The sequence below is a fragment of the Passer montanus genome, unplaced genomic scaffold (genome assembly GCF_014805655.1).
Source record: "Passer montanus isolate IOZ18808 unplaced genomic scaffold, ASM1480565v1 scaffold12, whole genome shotgun sequence".
In the NCBI taxonomy this organism is placed as follows: domain Eukaryota; kingdom Metazoa; phylum Chordata; class Aves; order Passeriformes; family Passeridae; genus Passer; species Passer montanus.
This window is the reverse complement of record NW_024358722.1, coordinates 6,651,141-6,668,359: the sequence shown is the minus strand read 5'-3', so window position 1 is coordinate 6,668,359 and position 17,219 is coordinate 6,651,141. Positions and strand designations below refer to the sequence as shown.

At 36.7% G+C, this 17,219-nt stretch overlaps 1 protein-coding gene across 2 annotated transcripts in view; it reads right to left on the bottom strand.

Annotated features, from left to right (window-relative positions):
• Positions 1-17,219, bottom strand: part of BABAM2 (BRISC and BRCA1 A complex member 2) — a 161,748-nt gene that overhangs the window by 24,087 nt on the left and 120,442 nt on the right. For both annotated transcript variants that reach the window (XM_039697666.1, XM_039697664.1), the window contains exons 8-10: positions 13,643-13,742; positions 11,616-11,686; positions 10,082-10,164 (exon numbers count right to left, since the gene is read on the bottom strand). In XM_039697666.1, coding sequence (XP_039553600.1) covers positions 10,082-10,164; positions 11,616-11,686; positions 13,643-13,742 — 254 coding nt within the window. The remainder of the gene's footprint in view (positions 1-10,081; positions 10,165-11,615; positions 11,687-13,642; positions 13,743-17,219) is intronic.

The following is a 17,219-nucleotide window of genomic DNA, read 5'->3' as shown; positions in this document are numbered from 1 at the left end:
TCTACATAAAAGGTTTATTTATCCTTTGTATAGCACTGGATAAATCCACATAGTTGTTTCCACAAAAGCCAACATTTACTCACTGAATTCATCATTTGAATCCTTGGATGCTGCCATACTAGTTATCTTACTAACCTTTGGGATGCTTGTTTCTGCAGCAATTTATTGCACCTGAAATTTGTTTTGCACTCATGAACACTGAGTGATCTGGATATTTTACTGTTGAGATTTCTACTTTGACAAGATTTTATGGCCTGCACAACCTTAGTTCAATCCATACTTGCGTTATGGAGCTGCCTTCAATCAGAGGACAACACAGTGTTGTTTGCAGTTCTGAATGGTCCTAGGCTGCACAGAGTTGGCCAAAGGAGACACTGTTCTGGCTGCTTCCACCTGACAGACCCTCCCCCTCTGCATTTATTTACTGCACAACACTGAATCTTGTTCCAATTAAATGTGTTCATTTATGCATGAGCTTTTCAATGTGATGGTTCTAACAATCATAAGAATAATGTTAGCTACGTAAAATAGTTTAAAAATGGTTTCACAGAACATTCATGAGTTGAGAGGTTCTTTAGTGATTCCAGATCAGGAATGAAGGAACAAGGAAAGAACAGTCAACCTGCCTGCTGATGCTAAGTACCAGCCTGTGGGATGCAATTCTTCTGAGACTAATAGAAAATACTTTAGATAGCCAAACACAAATCTTTCCAATGCTGACTGTCATAGTACATACTTCAGAATCCATGATTAGTGGACACGTGAGGTGTTTTGTTACAATTATTTCACCAGAAAACCAAGAAGAATATGCCAAACTCAAATCTCCAGAGAACACTGAAGAATCTGAGCCTGATACTAGCTGTTCTCTTCCCAAACTTCCCTGACTCACTCCTTACTTACATCCAGCTTTGGCGAGAGACTGCCTCTGCACTAAGTACTTCTGATGAAGTAAGTAATGGAAACAGGAAACACATATTCCAGGCTCCAGAACTGCATTTCTGTCTCTTATTAGTACATATTCATCATCTTTCTGCATGTTCTTTTTTTGGTTCACTGAATTTCACATTCTCTCTGCCTTACTTGCAGAGCTTAAACTCACACTGCCGGGAAAAACAGTGGATTTGAATGCATGGCCTCAAACTGAAAAGCTCCTTGGATTTGAAGCTCTGCAGTAGTGAGGATGTGGATGAGACCCATGTGAATTTTCAGTGCAATTCCATGGCAATACATATACCATATCACTTCTCCATACACATCTCCCAAGCCCTATTTTAAAAGAAAATTTATACTAGATTTTTTTGACATGACTTCTCCTATGAGACAGGTGATTCAGACAGACTGTACAATAGGTGAAAAATCTTTACCTAACTTCTGGGAAAAAGAGCTTTCTTCAGTTTTTAGATAAAAATTCCAATGCAGAAGGCCTTTCAGGATTAATATTGATCATGGCTCCTACAGAGAAGCCTGAATAGATTTAGCCACAAGCATTTTGAGGGCTGTACTGTCTAGCACAAAGGTCCTCAGGGCAGGATTTCAGGCTACTTTGCGAGTGAATCTTTCCTGGACTCGTGTGTGCTGAAGACCTTTGGCCTACATTCTACTGGCAAAAAATGAAAGGGGAAACTTGGCTTAAAATACACAAAAATTACTGAATGCCACAGCTATCCTCCTTTGGTGTGTGATGATTTATTCTTGCAGGAATGAGAAAGCAAGGATGACAAATAACATATCAATGGCATTAGTGTGGGACTTTAGGTTAATAGAGTGCAGTCACAGGAATATGAATTTGTTAAATATTATTAGGGTTGACATCCCTTCTGGAGAAAAACAGGTTTTTTGCAGGAAGATGCTATTTTGAAATCAACATTTCAAAATTTCAAATCTGAAAGGAAAAGCTGTTTATGGAATTTTAGCTGAGACACTTATGGCATTCTGGGTGTGTTGGTAATCACAGCTGGTTTTGAAATAATTAGGTCTGCCTTTGCTACGGGAAATATCCACCCCACTGGCAAAGTCAACCCTCGTATAGTAAATGAGTAAGATGACTTATGTACAAAGTAATTTCAAATAAATAATATAGAAATACAAGTAAATATTCCAAAAAAAGATAATTACTATTTTATTAACAGAATATACAATACTAAACAATAAAAGACAAACCACTGTAGGCAAAATGGAAACAATGAATTGTGATGGATTAAACTATTCTGACACATTACAGAGTAGATTTGTTTAATTAGCTTTCTTTGTTTTGGTTTGTAAGTTGGTTTTGTCTGTTTGGGTCTCTTTAAATATAATGTAACCCTTTTTTATTTGAGGAGGGCTGCATGACATTTGTGTATCCACCTTGTGGTTCTCCTTCCACTGACAATGGGAACAATAATACAATCTAGGCACCAGTGGCAACTTGATTTACAATTACAGTTGTTTTGATTTTCTTTCAACATAGGCATGTTATATGGTTGTAAAAATATCCCATGTCTTTATTGTAGCCTGCAACTTTAAGTACTCCATCCATCATACAAACCAGTATTTTTTTAAAAAGTGATAAAAATATTTTGAATGACTGAAGTTACAGTGTTGCAGACAGAGTACCTAACTATTGGTTTAGTTTTACAGAGGAACTAAGTAACAGATCAAATCAAGATATTCTTCAAACAGTTTCCAGCTATGTGGTCCAAGACTATGCTATAGAGCTATAACTTAATCTGAAAACAGCTTTATAAGATCTTCTTGCTTTTGAGTGTCATCGCCCGCCCCACCTACGTCATACTCTTATTGGACTTCTCTAATTGGACAGCAAGTCTGGACTACCTCCTAAAAATATCCTGTGGAATATCTCACAATCCTGTATTGACCCCAAAGAAATGGCATAATGGTCCATACAGGTCTTTTCCTTCTCTAATTTCTGTAATCATATTTATCTTAATTAAGAAAAGGGCTTATTACCAGCTTCAGCTACTTACTTGTAGTTTGTTTTATTTTTACTTCAAATTCTCAAAGATCTTCATTCCCTTCTCCTTCCGTTTTTATTTCCTTTTATTGTTTCTGCTGTTACAGTTTCTATAGTAACTTCTTGAAGTGCTGATGAGATTGATGTGACTAAAAGCTGTCTCTTCTCCATCTGAATTGTTTGAAGCTTGAAACATAAACACAGTTGCAGTTGTTATGGGTGCAAAAAGCAAGCCATGCCCTTTCTTGGCACAGGCATCGATCACTGCAAAAAATACCCCTCTGCTTTTTGAGCAGAGATACATTGATAGATGCTTATGTTACTTTCCAACTGGACAGGAAGACTTCTAAGCCATGTTTTTACTTGAAAAGTAGATTGCAAAACCATTGTCTTCTCTCACAAATATTTTATTAAGATTATGAGGCTTGCAAATAAGTTGGTTTTTTCTGTTTTAAATGCTTCCTGGGATTTGAAAGAAAATTATTTTACTTCACTCTCATCTGTGGTCAGTGTGACATTATCCTGCAGGTCAAGAGGACCCTGTGCTGCCACACCTGCTATTCTGTTCTTCCAACCTTTGCTTCTTGCAGGCTTGCAGCTTTCAAAACCCAATCCAGTGTAATCCCTTCTGGCCCACACAGCCAACTAAGCCACTCCAGGTACTTTTAACTGCAGTACAGGCCCACTGTATCTTCCCACTCCTGAACATCACAATTACCACCTTACACAGTACTAAAAGCTTATCCCTCTATTGCTTTTTGAACTAAAGAACTACTTCGTGGAACATACTCTTTTATGACATGCTTTCTAGACCACCAGCCATTTTTGGTGCATTTTGTGAATCACCATTTGAGGATGACGCAAGATAAACATTAGGATCATACCCCTAAGCTTCAGGGATCAGACTTCAGGCTGTTCAGGGAATCTTGCTCCTCCCATGGGATAATGGTTCTAGTGAGAAGATGGGTCCATGATGACCTCCTCCAAGCTCAAGAACAGTCCATCCTACTGAGCAGGAAGGCAAACACTACCAGCAGGAGGCCTACATGGATGAGCAAGGAACTGATAAAACTCAAGCATAAAAAGGGATCACGGGAGATGTGGACACTCCCTGAGCATGCAGAGACAGGACTGGGAACATCAAAACTGACCTAGAATTGAATCTGGCAATGTGAGTTAAGGACAACAAGATGAGGTGCTACAGGAACTGCAAAAGTATGACTTGGGAAAAGATAGGACTGCTGCTGAACGAGGCAGGGGGACTGCTGACAAAGGAGACAGAAAAGCAGCTTAAGCACTCCCTCCTTCTCCCATGTTGAAATTTATGCATCTTTGTGACCAGTTCCATCTCTAAATGAAGGTGTATTCCTTATTATTCCAAAATGAATTATATTTATCTATTTCATAAAAGGTATTCAGCACTTGCCTCTATGTACTATTGCTGTCTCATACAGATTCTTAGAAAAAAATTATTTTGGTGTCATTGCATAGAAGGAGGAAAGGGAGTGAAAAATGTTTCAGAAAATGTTTCTGATCTTGATGCAGCTCTTATTTATAGAAATTTCATATCTCTAATAATCCTGTGGTGCTGTGTATCATCCTGTTTCTTTTCTGAAAGCATTACCTGGTATTGAACCCAGGACTCATCCATGAAACCCCTGCTCATCAACTCTTTCTGGACTGAAAACAAGATATTTGCTTTCTACATGCTATTATGAGCAATTTCAAACTTGGAGTATTTCACACCTTTAAAGCAGTTCTCATCTTAGAAAAAAACTATCTGTGAGTTACCAAAGCATGTAAACACAAACCAGACAGGGACTAAGAAGAATAATACACCACAACCTGTACTCAAGTTCTGCCCCTGTCAATTACTTTTTGTGACCTAATTATTTATTTTCAAAAACTGAGTGGATAAAATATGATTATATCCTTTTTCCATGTTGGGTACCTTTTCTGAGAATTTTAGTTACCTGTCATATACTTGGGCACATAGTAGTTATACTCTAGATATATATATATATAAAACAAAACAAAAAAAAAAAATCAACAGTTCACTTTTCTGAAAAGTGCAATTTTGTAAGAAGTTATTACAAAACCTTTCAGTCCATTTGTTAAAGTGCTTGTAGTTGCTGGAAGAACATCAATTAATGTCTGCAGCAATACACTACTGTTTTAAAAGTGTGGCAAACACACGTGTTTCTCAGAAATTAAAAAAGTAATATCCACACCAAAATGACATTTTAAAATACCTTGCCAGTCCACCCACATCAGGCCATCTATAAGAGTCTTATAAAGCCTAATTAGTATCACAGCTGTTGCTTCCTGTTTGTTGCTGTCCATACCAAGTTTTATGAGGTTTCTGCTATCCATTCTTCCTTTTTCTGCAATTACAAATATGAACCAACAACTAGCTTATCCTGAGTGACATGAAAACAAAATGAACCTAGAGAAACAGAAAAAGAGGAAAAGAAAACCACTGTTCAGATTCACTTGCATCCATTATGAATACCTATATAAAAAAAAGTCTCATTTAGCTCACATACATGTAAAGAGCCAAGGTGGAATCAAAGGAACAAAATGTTTAAAGCACTCTTAATGTCAAAAATAAAATTACCAGCTTTCAATAAAAATTTCAAACTAAATCTACTTGGCAGTATCCCTTAGAAAAAAAGGAAAAAAATACACCATGGAGAAAAATGATCAGCAAAAGACTCATTAATTTTCCAAATGCTACTATTCAGTCCTGTGATTAGTCCCTGCCTAAGCCCATGCCTAGTTTCAGGCCTGTGTGCTTGTGACTCAGGCTACTTTTCCATCACACTGCCTGACCCTCAGCACTGCAGTGTATTTGCAGTTTTCATTGACTTCAGCAAGCAAGAGACACTTCACTACACAGGAGATGGCCGAGAGAATGCTTTGTTCTGAGTGATTGAAACAATGAACAAAATTTTGAAGAAACCTGGTTAGTTCAGGGTGTATTTTGCTGTAGGCAGAACATGCTTTCAGAAACTCTCAAGACCAAATTCAAAGAAATATATGGAACCAACTAAAAGTACTGAGTCAGAGGAGAAGACCGCCAAAAAGAAAGACACTTATTCCCAAGCATAAGATATAAATTTGATTTTCTATAGACACTTTTACATCACTGTGGCTTTGTTAATCTACAGTTTCTCATTTAAGAATGAAATGACAGTCTTATACAATATTTACAGATTGTTTGGTCAGCACTGAACTTCTCATTCTAGATTCTGGAAACATTTATTTTGTTATGCTTGGCATTTCTGCTGAACTATCCTGCTTTCCTCACAGGACCAGATACCACCTTGTTATTCACATGGTCATGTTCTCTTTTTACCTTTAGTTTTCAGAGTCACAAATTCCTGCTTTCATTTAGGGAACAATGAGAAGAATAAAATAACAGCATTATATAAGAAAGTTAAAACACCTCATTAGATAAAAACACACAGAAATAATCTAACGTGAATATTCCACTCAATACTTGGCCTATTTTTTTAGGACACGACTCAGGCGGACAAGGTTTTTTTCTCATAACTTTTCTTGAAAAGACTGACAAATGTGTGCAGACAGCAATATTCAACCAAGAACGCATTAGAAGCTGGTCTTGGTAACGTCCACCAAAAACCCTGAATCCAGAAGCAGGTCCCTACCCAAAGCCTGACACTCATAAGGTATAGTATCCTTTCAGCCAACTAATGCTTTAGGTCCCTTGCTTGCTTGCTTCCCTCTTGTTTCAAAACTTTGTTCTTGCTGGGATGCTCTCTGTTTCTGATCTATCCTCTACCAGAGACAACCACCTAAGTGCACAGACAAGTAAAAGGGTAGACAAAAAGCTACTACAGTGGAATTCACATAGCAAGAATGATCATCAAATGATCATCATGAAATTCGAGCTTTTACATGACCAGCACTTTGGAACTCCTGGGTCAGTGGCATTTTCCACACAGAAACTGAAACCCCTTACAGTCAGACAAGGTCATTTTCAGCAAATGTTCCCAACCAACTTCACCTTGACTGAGATCCCAAACAAACTAGAAATATAAATGCTGGCAGCCTTCAAGATTCTCCACCCCCTAAAATACTGTTCAGTGAAACAAACACTTTTTAGTTTAATGTTTGTCCTCTTCAATACATCTTAAACAGCCACTAACACAAGCTACTGCATACTGGTCCAGCTTCTGTCCATGTCTTTAGTGCTGATAACCTGAAGATCTTGCAAGATAAAAATTAAGATTTGAAAATCCCAAATACAGGTTGCTTCAGAGTTCTATTCTTGTGTTTATAACAATAATGCTACTTAATTCTTAATTATACGCAGATAATGTAACTTGTGTTTTCATCTAATGTTGATTGGTTATTGCATCAATGGCTGGACTTGATCTTAAAGGTCTTCTCCAACCTAAATGATACCATAATTTATATATGGTATAAATACATAAACTGTATACAAGAACAAGAATACAAGGAAATATCTGTCTCCAAAATCTAATCATAGCTGATTTATAAACAAGAAGAGAAAGTCTATTGAAAAGTGAGCAGTCTATTGAAGTTTACTTACAAAGCTTCATAGTGGGACTTACTCATAAACATTATCAGTATCAAAAGCAGTAAGTCTGATTAACGATTTCCTTTCCCACGTGGATGCATGAACTTCTCTAAATGTTTATTTCTTCTGTCTTATATTTGAAAGCACTTGATTAATTCTTAAAACTAAACCACTAAAGAAACAGTTCCTTTGACTAGTCTTTGATCTAATATAATAACTCCAGCAGCTTCATTAGTCTAATGATTAAGTTTGCAACTAGGTAGCTCCTTGGTATTTTAAGATAGAATGTGTAGACTCTAATCTTCATCCTATAACTACAGCATCAGTCTTTTTTTTTTTTTAGCATATGATGTTGTTCTGAGGTCATTTGGCTTCAGCAATTCAGAACTATTTTTCTATTTCTCTCCTCTTTAACACACTTTACTCAGTAAAACTATTCTGAATAATTTCAACTTACTTTTAATGTTTTTTGTTTCCTAGTGTCCAAACAAGTCTGTAACTCTCAATGCAAACAGTTGCAAAACAATTCCAAAGTTATTTTGGCAACCTCTGAATCCATCTTCTAAAGGAAATATGACTCATGTTAGTGTTTATAAATCTCACCTAAATTGCAATCTCAAACCTAAAATTTAGATGCCAAAATTTAGATTCCAATAAAATGTACTACAGTGCCTTTCATTTAATGTGCCACAGTGCTTGCTGTATACTGACCTATTTACTTTCCTCTAAATACTTTATCTACATACTATAGTAAATATATAAAGTAGAACAGTTTTCAACTTATTGCTATCTCTCCCAGACATTTTATTAGACGCTTGCTAAATATTCAACCATAACATACATAGTTATGTCAGTGGTTAAGAGATGAAAGCCTACATTACTTCACTCAGGAAATGAAGTGCAGGTTTCAGTCCTTTCATTGCAATATCCTTCAGTGCATGGACCAGAAATGCTTTTGCACTGAATTGTTCAACAAGTGAGTGATGCAATGGCTTACACAGCTAAGCCACTGTATGATTTCTAAGGCCACAGGGTTAATACATAGTGATAAACTATTCGGTTATAATTGTAGCTTTCATGCCAGTTTAATTGAATACCATGAATATTACACAGTTACAACTCGCTCTGTTATTTAGCAGAAATTTGAATTTTGATTCCCCTGAAATCTAAGACATTCAACATATATTAAGGTATATTGTCTCACAGCACAAATCAAATCCACAGGAATTTTAACATTGATTAAATTAACCCAAATATGTTGGGGAGTAAGAAAGGTGGGAAATGTTCAGGAAGGCTGTACATAAAGAAGTGTTGTCTCATGGAAGACAATTGTCCAGGGACCAGTTCTCCATTGTAGTTGAAATGTAAGTAAAGACTTAATGAGGATAATTTTCCCAAAGATACCACTTCAATTCTATTTTTTCCCCCAACATAAATTATAATAACATGATGGAAGAGCTTTAATTTCAGGTTTGAGTTTTCTAAGATCATTAATGATTCTTAGTATCATTAGTGTGTGGTAAGTTAATCTTAAGGCATAGAAGGAAAGGGGTTAGTAAGACCATTTTTTATGATCTGCAGTATAACACAGAGTGAAGGACTTCTCTGAACAATGGCAATCCTGACTTCCTGCATTAAGAACTCTGGGACAAGTTTCTATGATGTCATCAAGACAGCATGACTCTTCCACATGAAAAGCTAATCCACAATAAAAATGATGTAATATGAAAGACTCCAGTGCTAGAATGCTATCAAACACCAGTGCTGCAGCTGCCCACATTCCAGTGTAATAATTTTAAATTTTTTTAAAATTTTTAAACATAAATACAAAGAGTAACAATCAAATCTAAAGAGTTACATGACTGACTTTCCTCAGATCAAAGTATCTTTGATACCTGTGAATTTCACCTTATCACAGGAAAAACAGAAATTGAAACTTGAGGTAAAGGCAGCATCAAAGCCACATTTACTGATTTCCACATGGAGTAATTCCTATATATTTAAATTAAAAATGTATTTTTGATAGCAATACAGTCTTTATTTAAACATTTTAAATAACAGCAAACCTAGCTACGTTGTTAGGACAGTCTTGCCTACACAGTTTCAGTCTAGGAATAAGTTTTGGATCCCAATGACATTATGCTGTTATTTCTTATGTGACATATTTTCTCTACATAAAGTGTCTTTACAGTTGTTATCAATGCATTAATTCCTGAGAGTTACAGATGATTTTAGGTATTCCTGGGTTGAGTCCTCACCACTAACACTTTTGAAAGGTTAAGTTAAAACAGTGAACACAGTCTTGAGTCAAATTACCAGAAAACCTTCCCAAGACCCTTTTGGTATTCTGTAAAGCCAACATTTCACTATTGGTGTGCAACTTCTCCCCTTCTCTAGATACAATTGAGATTTTTTGTTTTCTAAGTCACATCAAAAATAGATTAAGCACTGGATAAAAATAGCTAAAAGTTTTAAATTGTTTCCTGTAATTGTACATTTTCCCTTTTGAACTTGTATCTTCAGAGGACAGACATTTATGCCTGAGGCAAAGTGTTACTCACTGTGAACAAGGAAGCAAAAATCTTTCCACATCAGCAACAGAGTAAGCTTTGTGAATCCTTCTGCATCATATTCCACCACACCACTATCAACAAAAAGACAACAAAAAAATGAATACAGTTTTTACCTTCAAATTCTGGATGATGAATATGTAAATTTTGTAATACAGGGATTGTTATTTGTGTTTGTTTGTTCAGAATCTTCCAGGATTTGCTTTTTTTATTAACAGTTACAGTTTTCTAGATAATTGTAAATTATCTTTGAATAAACTTTGAATCTCAGTAATTGTCTTAATTATGCTGTGGGGTATTGGAGGTTGTTATCCAAAGAAAGACCATTTTCAGTTTAAAAACACTTTTCAATGAAAGGAGACCTGCTACCACAGCTGCAGTCCTAAACTGATAAAAACCGTAGATACACAAATTCCCTGTACCTTATTCAAATAAAGATTATTTTTCATTTCTGTAGTGAGTGAGAGGGTAAAACTGAAAATAAGAATGCTGAGAAGAGTTTAAATTTGAAAATTTGGAAAAGTATATATAAAAAATACAAAACATGAGACCATAACAAAAAATTCCATATAGAATACTTGTTTGATAGATGGATTAAAAGTTTCAACCATCAGAAGCTGGTATTCTCCAAGTATGAAGCTGTATCAGAACTCATGAACCACAATGCAGATGTCATATAGGCACATGTGGCCCTTTCTATAGTAGAGTTTTCTCAGAAGAAAAGGAAATGTCTTGATAAAGATTAAGCTTGCACTGACTGTCCACTCGTACATCCAGTTGTAGTTATTATTATCTATTTATCATTGTATTAAATTTGGATGCATGCTAGAAGCCACCTGTTTCCCTAACCTCACTTGAGAGGCCTGAGATTTGAAGGGCTCCTGAATATTCACATCACTGACATCACCCCTTATGACAATTGGTCAAAGGCTTGGACTCTGGCTCAGTTTAGGCAGGAAACCAAAGTGCCAACCCTTCACAGTGCCACAGCAGCCCTGACTTGTGAAGCTAAGGTGCCATCATGCCTGGCCACGCACCTTTTGTCTGCAGGAATGCAACATGACCCAAGAGCCTCTTCTCTTGAGGCACAAAATACTGGCTGTTGCTGGAACAGCTGGTCTCCCAGCCCTGCCTTTACACTGAGCCGGGGTTTCTGGCTCTTGCAAGGCTTGGAACCACACCCGCTTCCCCATTTTCCCACCTCAGCCACTGCCTGTTAGTGTAAGATCCCTTAAGTAATTTATTCAGAAACTAACATACTTCTTCTGCACAAGGAAAATCCCTACTGTCCCTTTCTCATCATCACCTATTTTCTAGACAAATCAGATTGGCCACTGGCACAGATGTGAAATAATACTGAAATACATTCCAGTATTGCTACAGAGAGACAATCTGTACACATCATTCTGTGAAAAATGACTAGATTTCATCTCACCCAGTGGACAGCAGCCACACAACCACAAACCATATGCAGAAAATGAGTTCCCCCACACTACAGAAAAATACGCATCAGAAGAAAACTTACGTTCCAAAATGACTCAGGAAAGCTGCAATGTACTCTCTTCTCTTATGGTATCCCTGAATAACATATTGTACCTTAAAAAAGAAAGAAAATAAATCCAGAGCTATAAAAAGATTAAAAAAACCCCAAAGCCCAGTTTTTTATATATTTCTTGTTAAGGAAGATTTATGTTTGACATGGTAGAATTTCTGAATCCTACATTTAGCATGATTTCCCTAAAGAATCCTAAAATGCCTTTAAAACAAATTCTGGATCTTGCATACAGAACATCTTGTAAAGAAATCTCTTCAATCATGTCTAAGTGAAACTGAAGTCTTTCACCATAGACTGAAGCACTGTTTAACTCCACAAGACAAAGACTGAAAGAAAAAAATGCTCAACCTTCCCTTACTGTATTTTGAGTAGAAATCTCTGATAGGCAAATCAGTTATCTGAACTGACAGTAAGCTAAGTGTCAAAATAACATTCTGGTTATAAAAGAGAAGAAAAAATTAAATTTCTTGCACAACTGATCTTGGGTGTTTTCTGAAGACTGCACCTCCAACAAAATCTTCAGAACACTAAGCTCTTTCACTGGTTTCATGCTGACTCAGGGAGCCACCTACTCAACTGCGAGCATCAGTTTCTGAGGCACTCTGGGTTTTGAAATACTTCCATCCTCGCACAGACAAAATCCAACAATGCTAAATTTGGAGACTTAAGGCAAAATTCTGCTCACACCATGTATGTTTTCTTGTTGATTTGGATGGCATCACTTAAGAGAACAGTGTGAGCAGGGTTTGACCCATAACAAAACCAATGCATACGTCAGCAGGCTGCAAGGACATCTGGTTTACAACTGGTGACTTGGAAGTACTTATGGTATGGTTTTATATGCGATTCCCTGTGTAAATTCCTTTGCTTTCCAGAACAAAAACTAGCACTTTAGGAACCTTTTCTCCCTCACTGAAAAGAACAGGAAGAGTATTTTCTTGGCTATGGCAATACTAGAATTCCTTGGCTGGCAAATGCTTTCCTAAAATTAGGAAAAAGTCTTGATACAACCCTTGCTGAGAACTGTCTTGTATAACTTAAATTCTATTTATAAACTCAAACATTGTATTTTTTAAAACAGTAAGATCATTTTGAAGGCTTTGTGTAGGATCTGAAATGTTATTCTGGGAAGAGGAAAATATACGATAAATTTGCTTAAGTGACTTTGTTCAAGAAAGGATAAAAACAGCCCGGTGTGCTTGCAGATTTTAAAAACAGAAAGTAATTTTAAACAGAAAACCACAACAAAAACAACTCTAATGATAGATTCCAACATAATTATGGAAACACATTCTGAAGAAACTTTTTCAAAAAGATAAAATTATTCTCTTCATTTAGACAATTGAAGGTAAATACAATATCCAAATAGGAAGTCTGTAATAGGTAAATTTCTAAATGTTGACACCCAAGTCTTCTTTTTTCTTTTGAAAATTATACCTAAATAATGGAGAAACTTTCGAAATACTATAATCGTTCTTTTTTGTTTAAACAGTAAGCTAACTGGAACACAACCTTTTCAGCAACCTTAAGTAGCTATTACTGTATAAACATCCAAAGAAACTGCTGATTCAGTTCATCTGGAGGAAACATCTGAGAAGAAAAATCACAGAAAGTACTCAAAACCTACAATAATGACTGGGGTATGAGAACTTGCAACTAGAACAATAATATGCAAACTACACATCTGTATTTACTAAAAACCATTACACTGCAATGCAGTATTGTACAATACAATAACATTTTATCCCAAATTATAATATGTTGCAGAAAGAAAAAAACTGCTCCAGGATCTGATCCCAAACTCACTTGTTTACCTAAAGGAGTCATTCTATTCAATGTCATGCTTAGGCACTCAGCTCTTACCAAGAAGGTATTCCCTGTGTAGGTCAGCCTAAGTAGGCCTTGCATTGCACATCTGGCAGAAGAATAATGATGGTCTGTGGAAATGCAGTACAGTGCATAAGGGAATGAAAAACTGATTGGCTGCAGCAGCTTACCTTGTTTGTTAGCAGCTGGCACACCTGGGGTACATAGTCGATGAGACAACCTCCACCAGGAAAGGCTGGGATGTGAAGGGCAGATGATCCTCCAAGCGCACTAGAAAAATAAGTTAATTTAAGAATACATTACATGTACAGCCCCTGGGATTTGAAAATTATTTCTGCACAGTCCTCTTTCCCTATTCTTGAAGTCAGATGGCCAAGAGGAAGTATATTCTATGCTGTGGTGATAATAAAAACTATTGAGTGATACCATCTATAAAAACAGGTTATACCATGACCCACTGCAAATTAACCACTTAAATCAAGAGTATCACTAACACAAAACATTCTCTCAGGAAATAGCTTTTTCATTGTGAAAAGTTCTGTTTCTTAGCCCTCATCAGTAGGATGTGGAGTACTGTAGTTCAGATATCTTGTTAGTGGGGGAGGAGAGGACCCGAAGTCCTCAGCTATTCCAAATCCACCTTCAGTCAAACCAGCTAAGAATAATCAAAATAATTGGGACTGAGGAGTCATAGATGGCCAGATGCAAATATCAATCATGTCATCGACTCCAGTTTTGGACTTCCCAATAGAACACTGATGTTAACCTACTAAATCAAAGGGGCAGTGAGTCAGAAAGATTATCAGGTACATGATGATGTAAGGAGGATGCTGAAAGAAATGGGTTTGTTCAGTCTTCAGAGAACACTGCAGAGGGGGGATACTGAGGAGGGAAGTTGAAGGCATATTGATGCCTTCAATTATCTAATGGAAAATTGTAGAGATGGTGGAGTCAGAGGCTTCTCTGAAGTGGGGCTCAGTGGTGCTATGTCCTCGGTGGTGCTGAAAGCTCAGCTGAACAAAAGGGCCATGAGCTGGCCCTGCTCTGAGGAGTGGCTTGGCCAGATAAGCTCCTTCTTGCTAATCTATATTGGTTTATGATTATAGTCTATGATTCTATGATTTTGTTTATGCCCAGTAGGAAATGACAAAAACAAGGATACTAATTCTATCCATGCACATGCTGGACATCTGAATGGCAGGAATTCACAGAAATAAGGTAACTTCAGAGATGTATTTAGGCAGCTTAACCATTTGCCTCTATCAAAGGACAGAAGACTGAAGCACACCTGCTATTACTCAGGATAATGGCTTCTTTGGTGTGGAAAGATCTAACACTTATTTAAATCAAGCTGTATAAGGCAACAACTAGGTAAAGTCCATGCTACTTCCTTCTAGCAGTACTGACCTAAGTCTTTCTTTATAGTCCCTTACCAAATCAAAATTTGCATTACACATTGTAGATTACATCATTCACTAACCATCCAGAACCAACTTGGACACCATAAAAATGCTTCAAGAGCAAAGTTACTTTGTGTAGCCTCCTGTTTACATGATGTTTCCATGACAAATTACACTGACTAGAAAGAAAAGTTCTTCTCTGCAAAACAAGTCTCTTACTCTCCAACAGGATCTGGCCTCTTATTTTCCTCAGTACTTGATAAGAAACCACTTTGGTAGGTATAAAGGTCTACAGTCATGCATCCCTTTGAAGGAACAGAGCCTACATAAATCAAAAAAATCCCAAACTCATAATGAGGTATATGGAAATCTGCTACTCAGGCAAAACAGTCTGGGTTTAGCAGACTGTTCACCACATGGAACAGTTCTGCAGGTCTGGATTTTGCATATGCAACGATGAAAAAAAAAAGCCCTGAGTACACCACAGCTACGTAAAAAAAAACAAACAAACTTTTCCAGCAGAAGTAAGACTCAAATTAGATTTTTTTAAAAACAGAATTCAGTTTCCTTGCTGCTACCCCCTTACTAAAATTATTCACATAAGAATATAATTTTGCAACTTGTGGATGGTTAAAGGCACTGAAGTATGACTAAGATGATTAGAAAGTTGGAACATTTCTCAAACAATATGTTCTTACAAAATTGCAAGTATAGCAGGTCTACCAATCTCTAACATTGGAGAATGGAAAATTTGACTTCCTGGTATGTAAGAAGTGGGCTGTGGACCTTACTTTAGGACCCTGACTTCCAGCTTATTAAACTCATTCCATATTATGTAAATATATCCATAAAAGCCTCCAATCTCATACACAGAGCAACTGGTACTGTCCACTTTGCATCCTGCCTTGCCTTATTTGACACCAAGTTCAGGCTCCCTTGTAGTGTGGACATAGCACTGAAGATGCTCAGATGACTACAACAGGAATTACTGGCTTCTCTCCCAGTTACAATAGCAGGTATGAAATTAGAAGTCATCTCTAACAGACTACACAAGCACAAAAAAGCTTTCACTCCTATATAATCAGCTTACAATACATCTTCCAGGCGGAATTATTACGATTTTTGAGTAAGGACTTCAAATTTTACCTCTATCCATCTCTTGAAAGTAGCCATCCCATAAAAACGTATTGACATAAATGGAAATCCAGCCCTTCTCAAACGAAAAACAGACTGCTAAAAGGTGTGGTTTCTGAGAAAGAGGTCCCTCCACAGAAAGAAGGCTGGAATTTCTAGTATAATTATCCTCTGAAAACAGAATAAAGCTGTACCATATATAATTTATATTCTGTAGAAATAATTATGGGTAGGGAAAATTAAGAGTGGACAGGCTTTGTTCCCTCTATTGGGTCAAAGAATCTGCTTATTAAATATTTTAATCAAATACTGCATTTGCACAGGACCTTGCCTCTGACCATCTCAACACCGTCTATAAGCATTTAGCAATTAAGACTCATCTGCCTCATTAAACTGATATTTACCTTTTATTTTTTAACATGTAAAGAAGCTATTGCTCAAAGTTTGACTTGACAAAACTGTACTACAGTCATATTAAAGGAACATATTTGCTGTACCTGACAACCCTGAGACCAGGCAAGAGGATGTAATAATTCATTTGACTTATAATAAACCTATGACTGAAAAAAGAAGAGATTTACACAATGCCAAAGAAGGACCTGTAAAGGATGCAAAATGGTGACAATTGGTCAAGGGAATGTCACCATGCAGTACAATATCTAAGGCTGCTTTTTGAGATACCTCACAGTCCAATCAAAAGCAAAAGTGCCAAAAAAATTGCTATAAGAAGCCTTTTATAGTGAAGGACATTCCGTTTGGCAAAGTATTTCACCAACACAAGCTAAAGATTGCTGCATGTCAAATCTGCTTTCCAGATAGCTGGGCCTCTTGGAGCATAGATCTTAAACACTTTTGTGTGCAATCAAGCTTTCCTTCTCAGTATCAGTGCTATACACCCCCTACAAAAAAACCCACAGTCATTTTATCACAACAACAAAAAATGTTAAACAAAAACCATCAAGAGATATGATGAGGAAGCACAGACAATTGCTTCCCTACAGCTGCCAGAGTAAGGCTAGTTTCAGTACAATCAATTGAATTGTGTTTGATTTTTACACTGTTTTTTTCCAATAAACTGCTACTTTTTAAAGGCTAGAATTCTAACAGTTTGGTATTTTCTCTAGTTTTAACAATTCATGAAGCAACAGTCTTAGGGGATGTGATTTCATTTTGACTAGTACCAGGTGAAGACTAAATACGTGGTAGATCTACC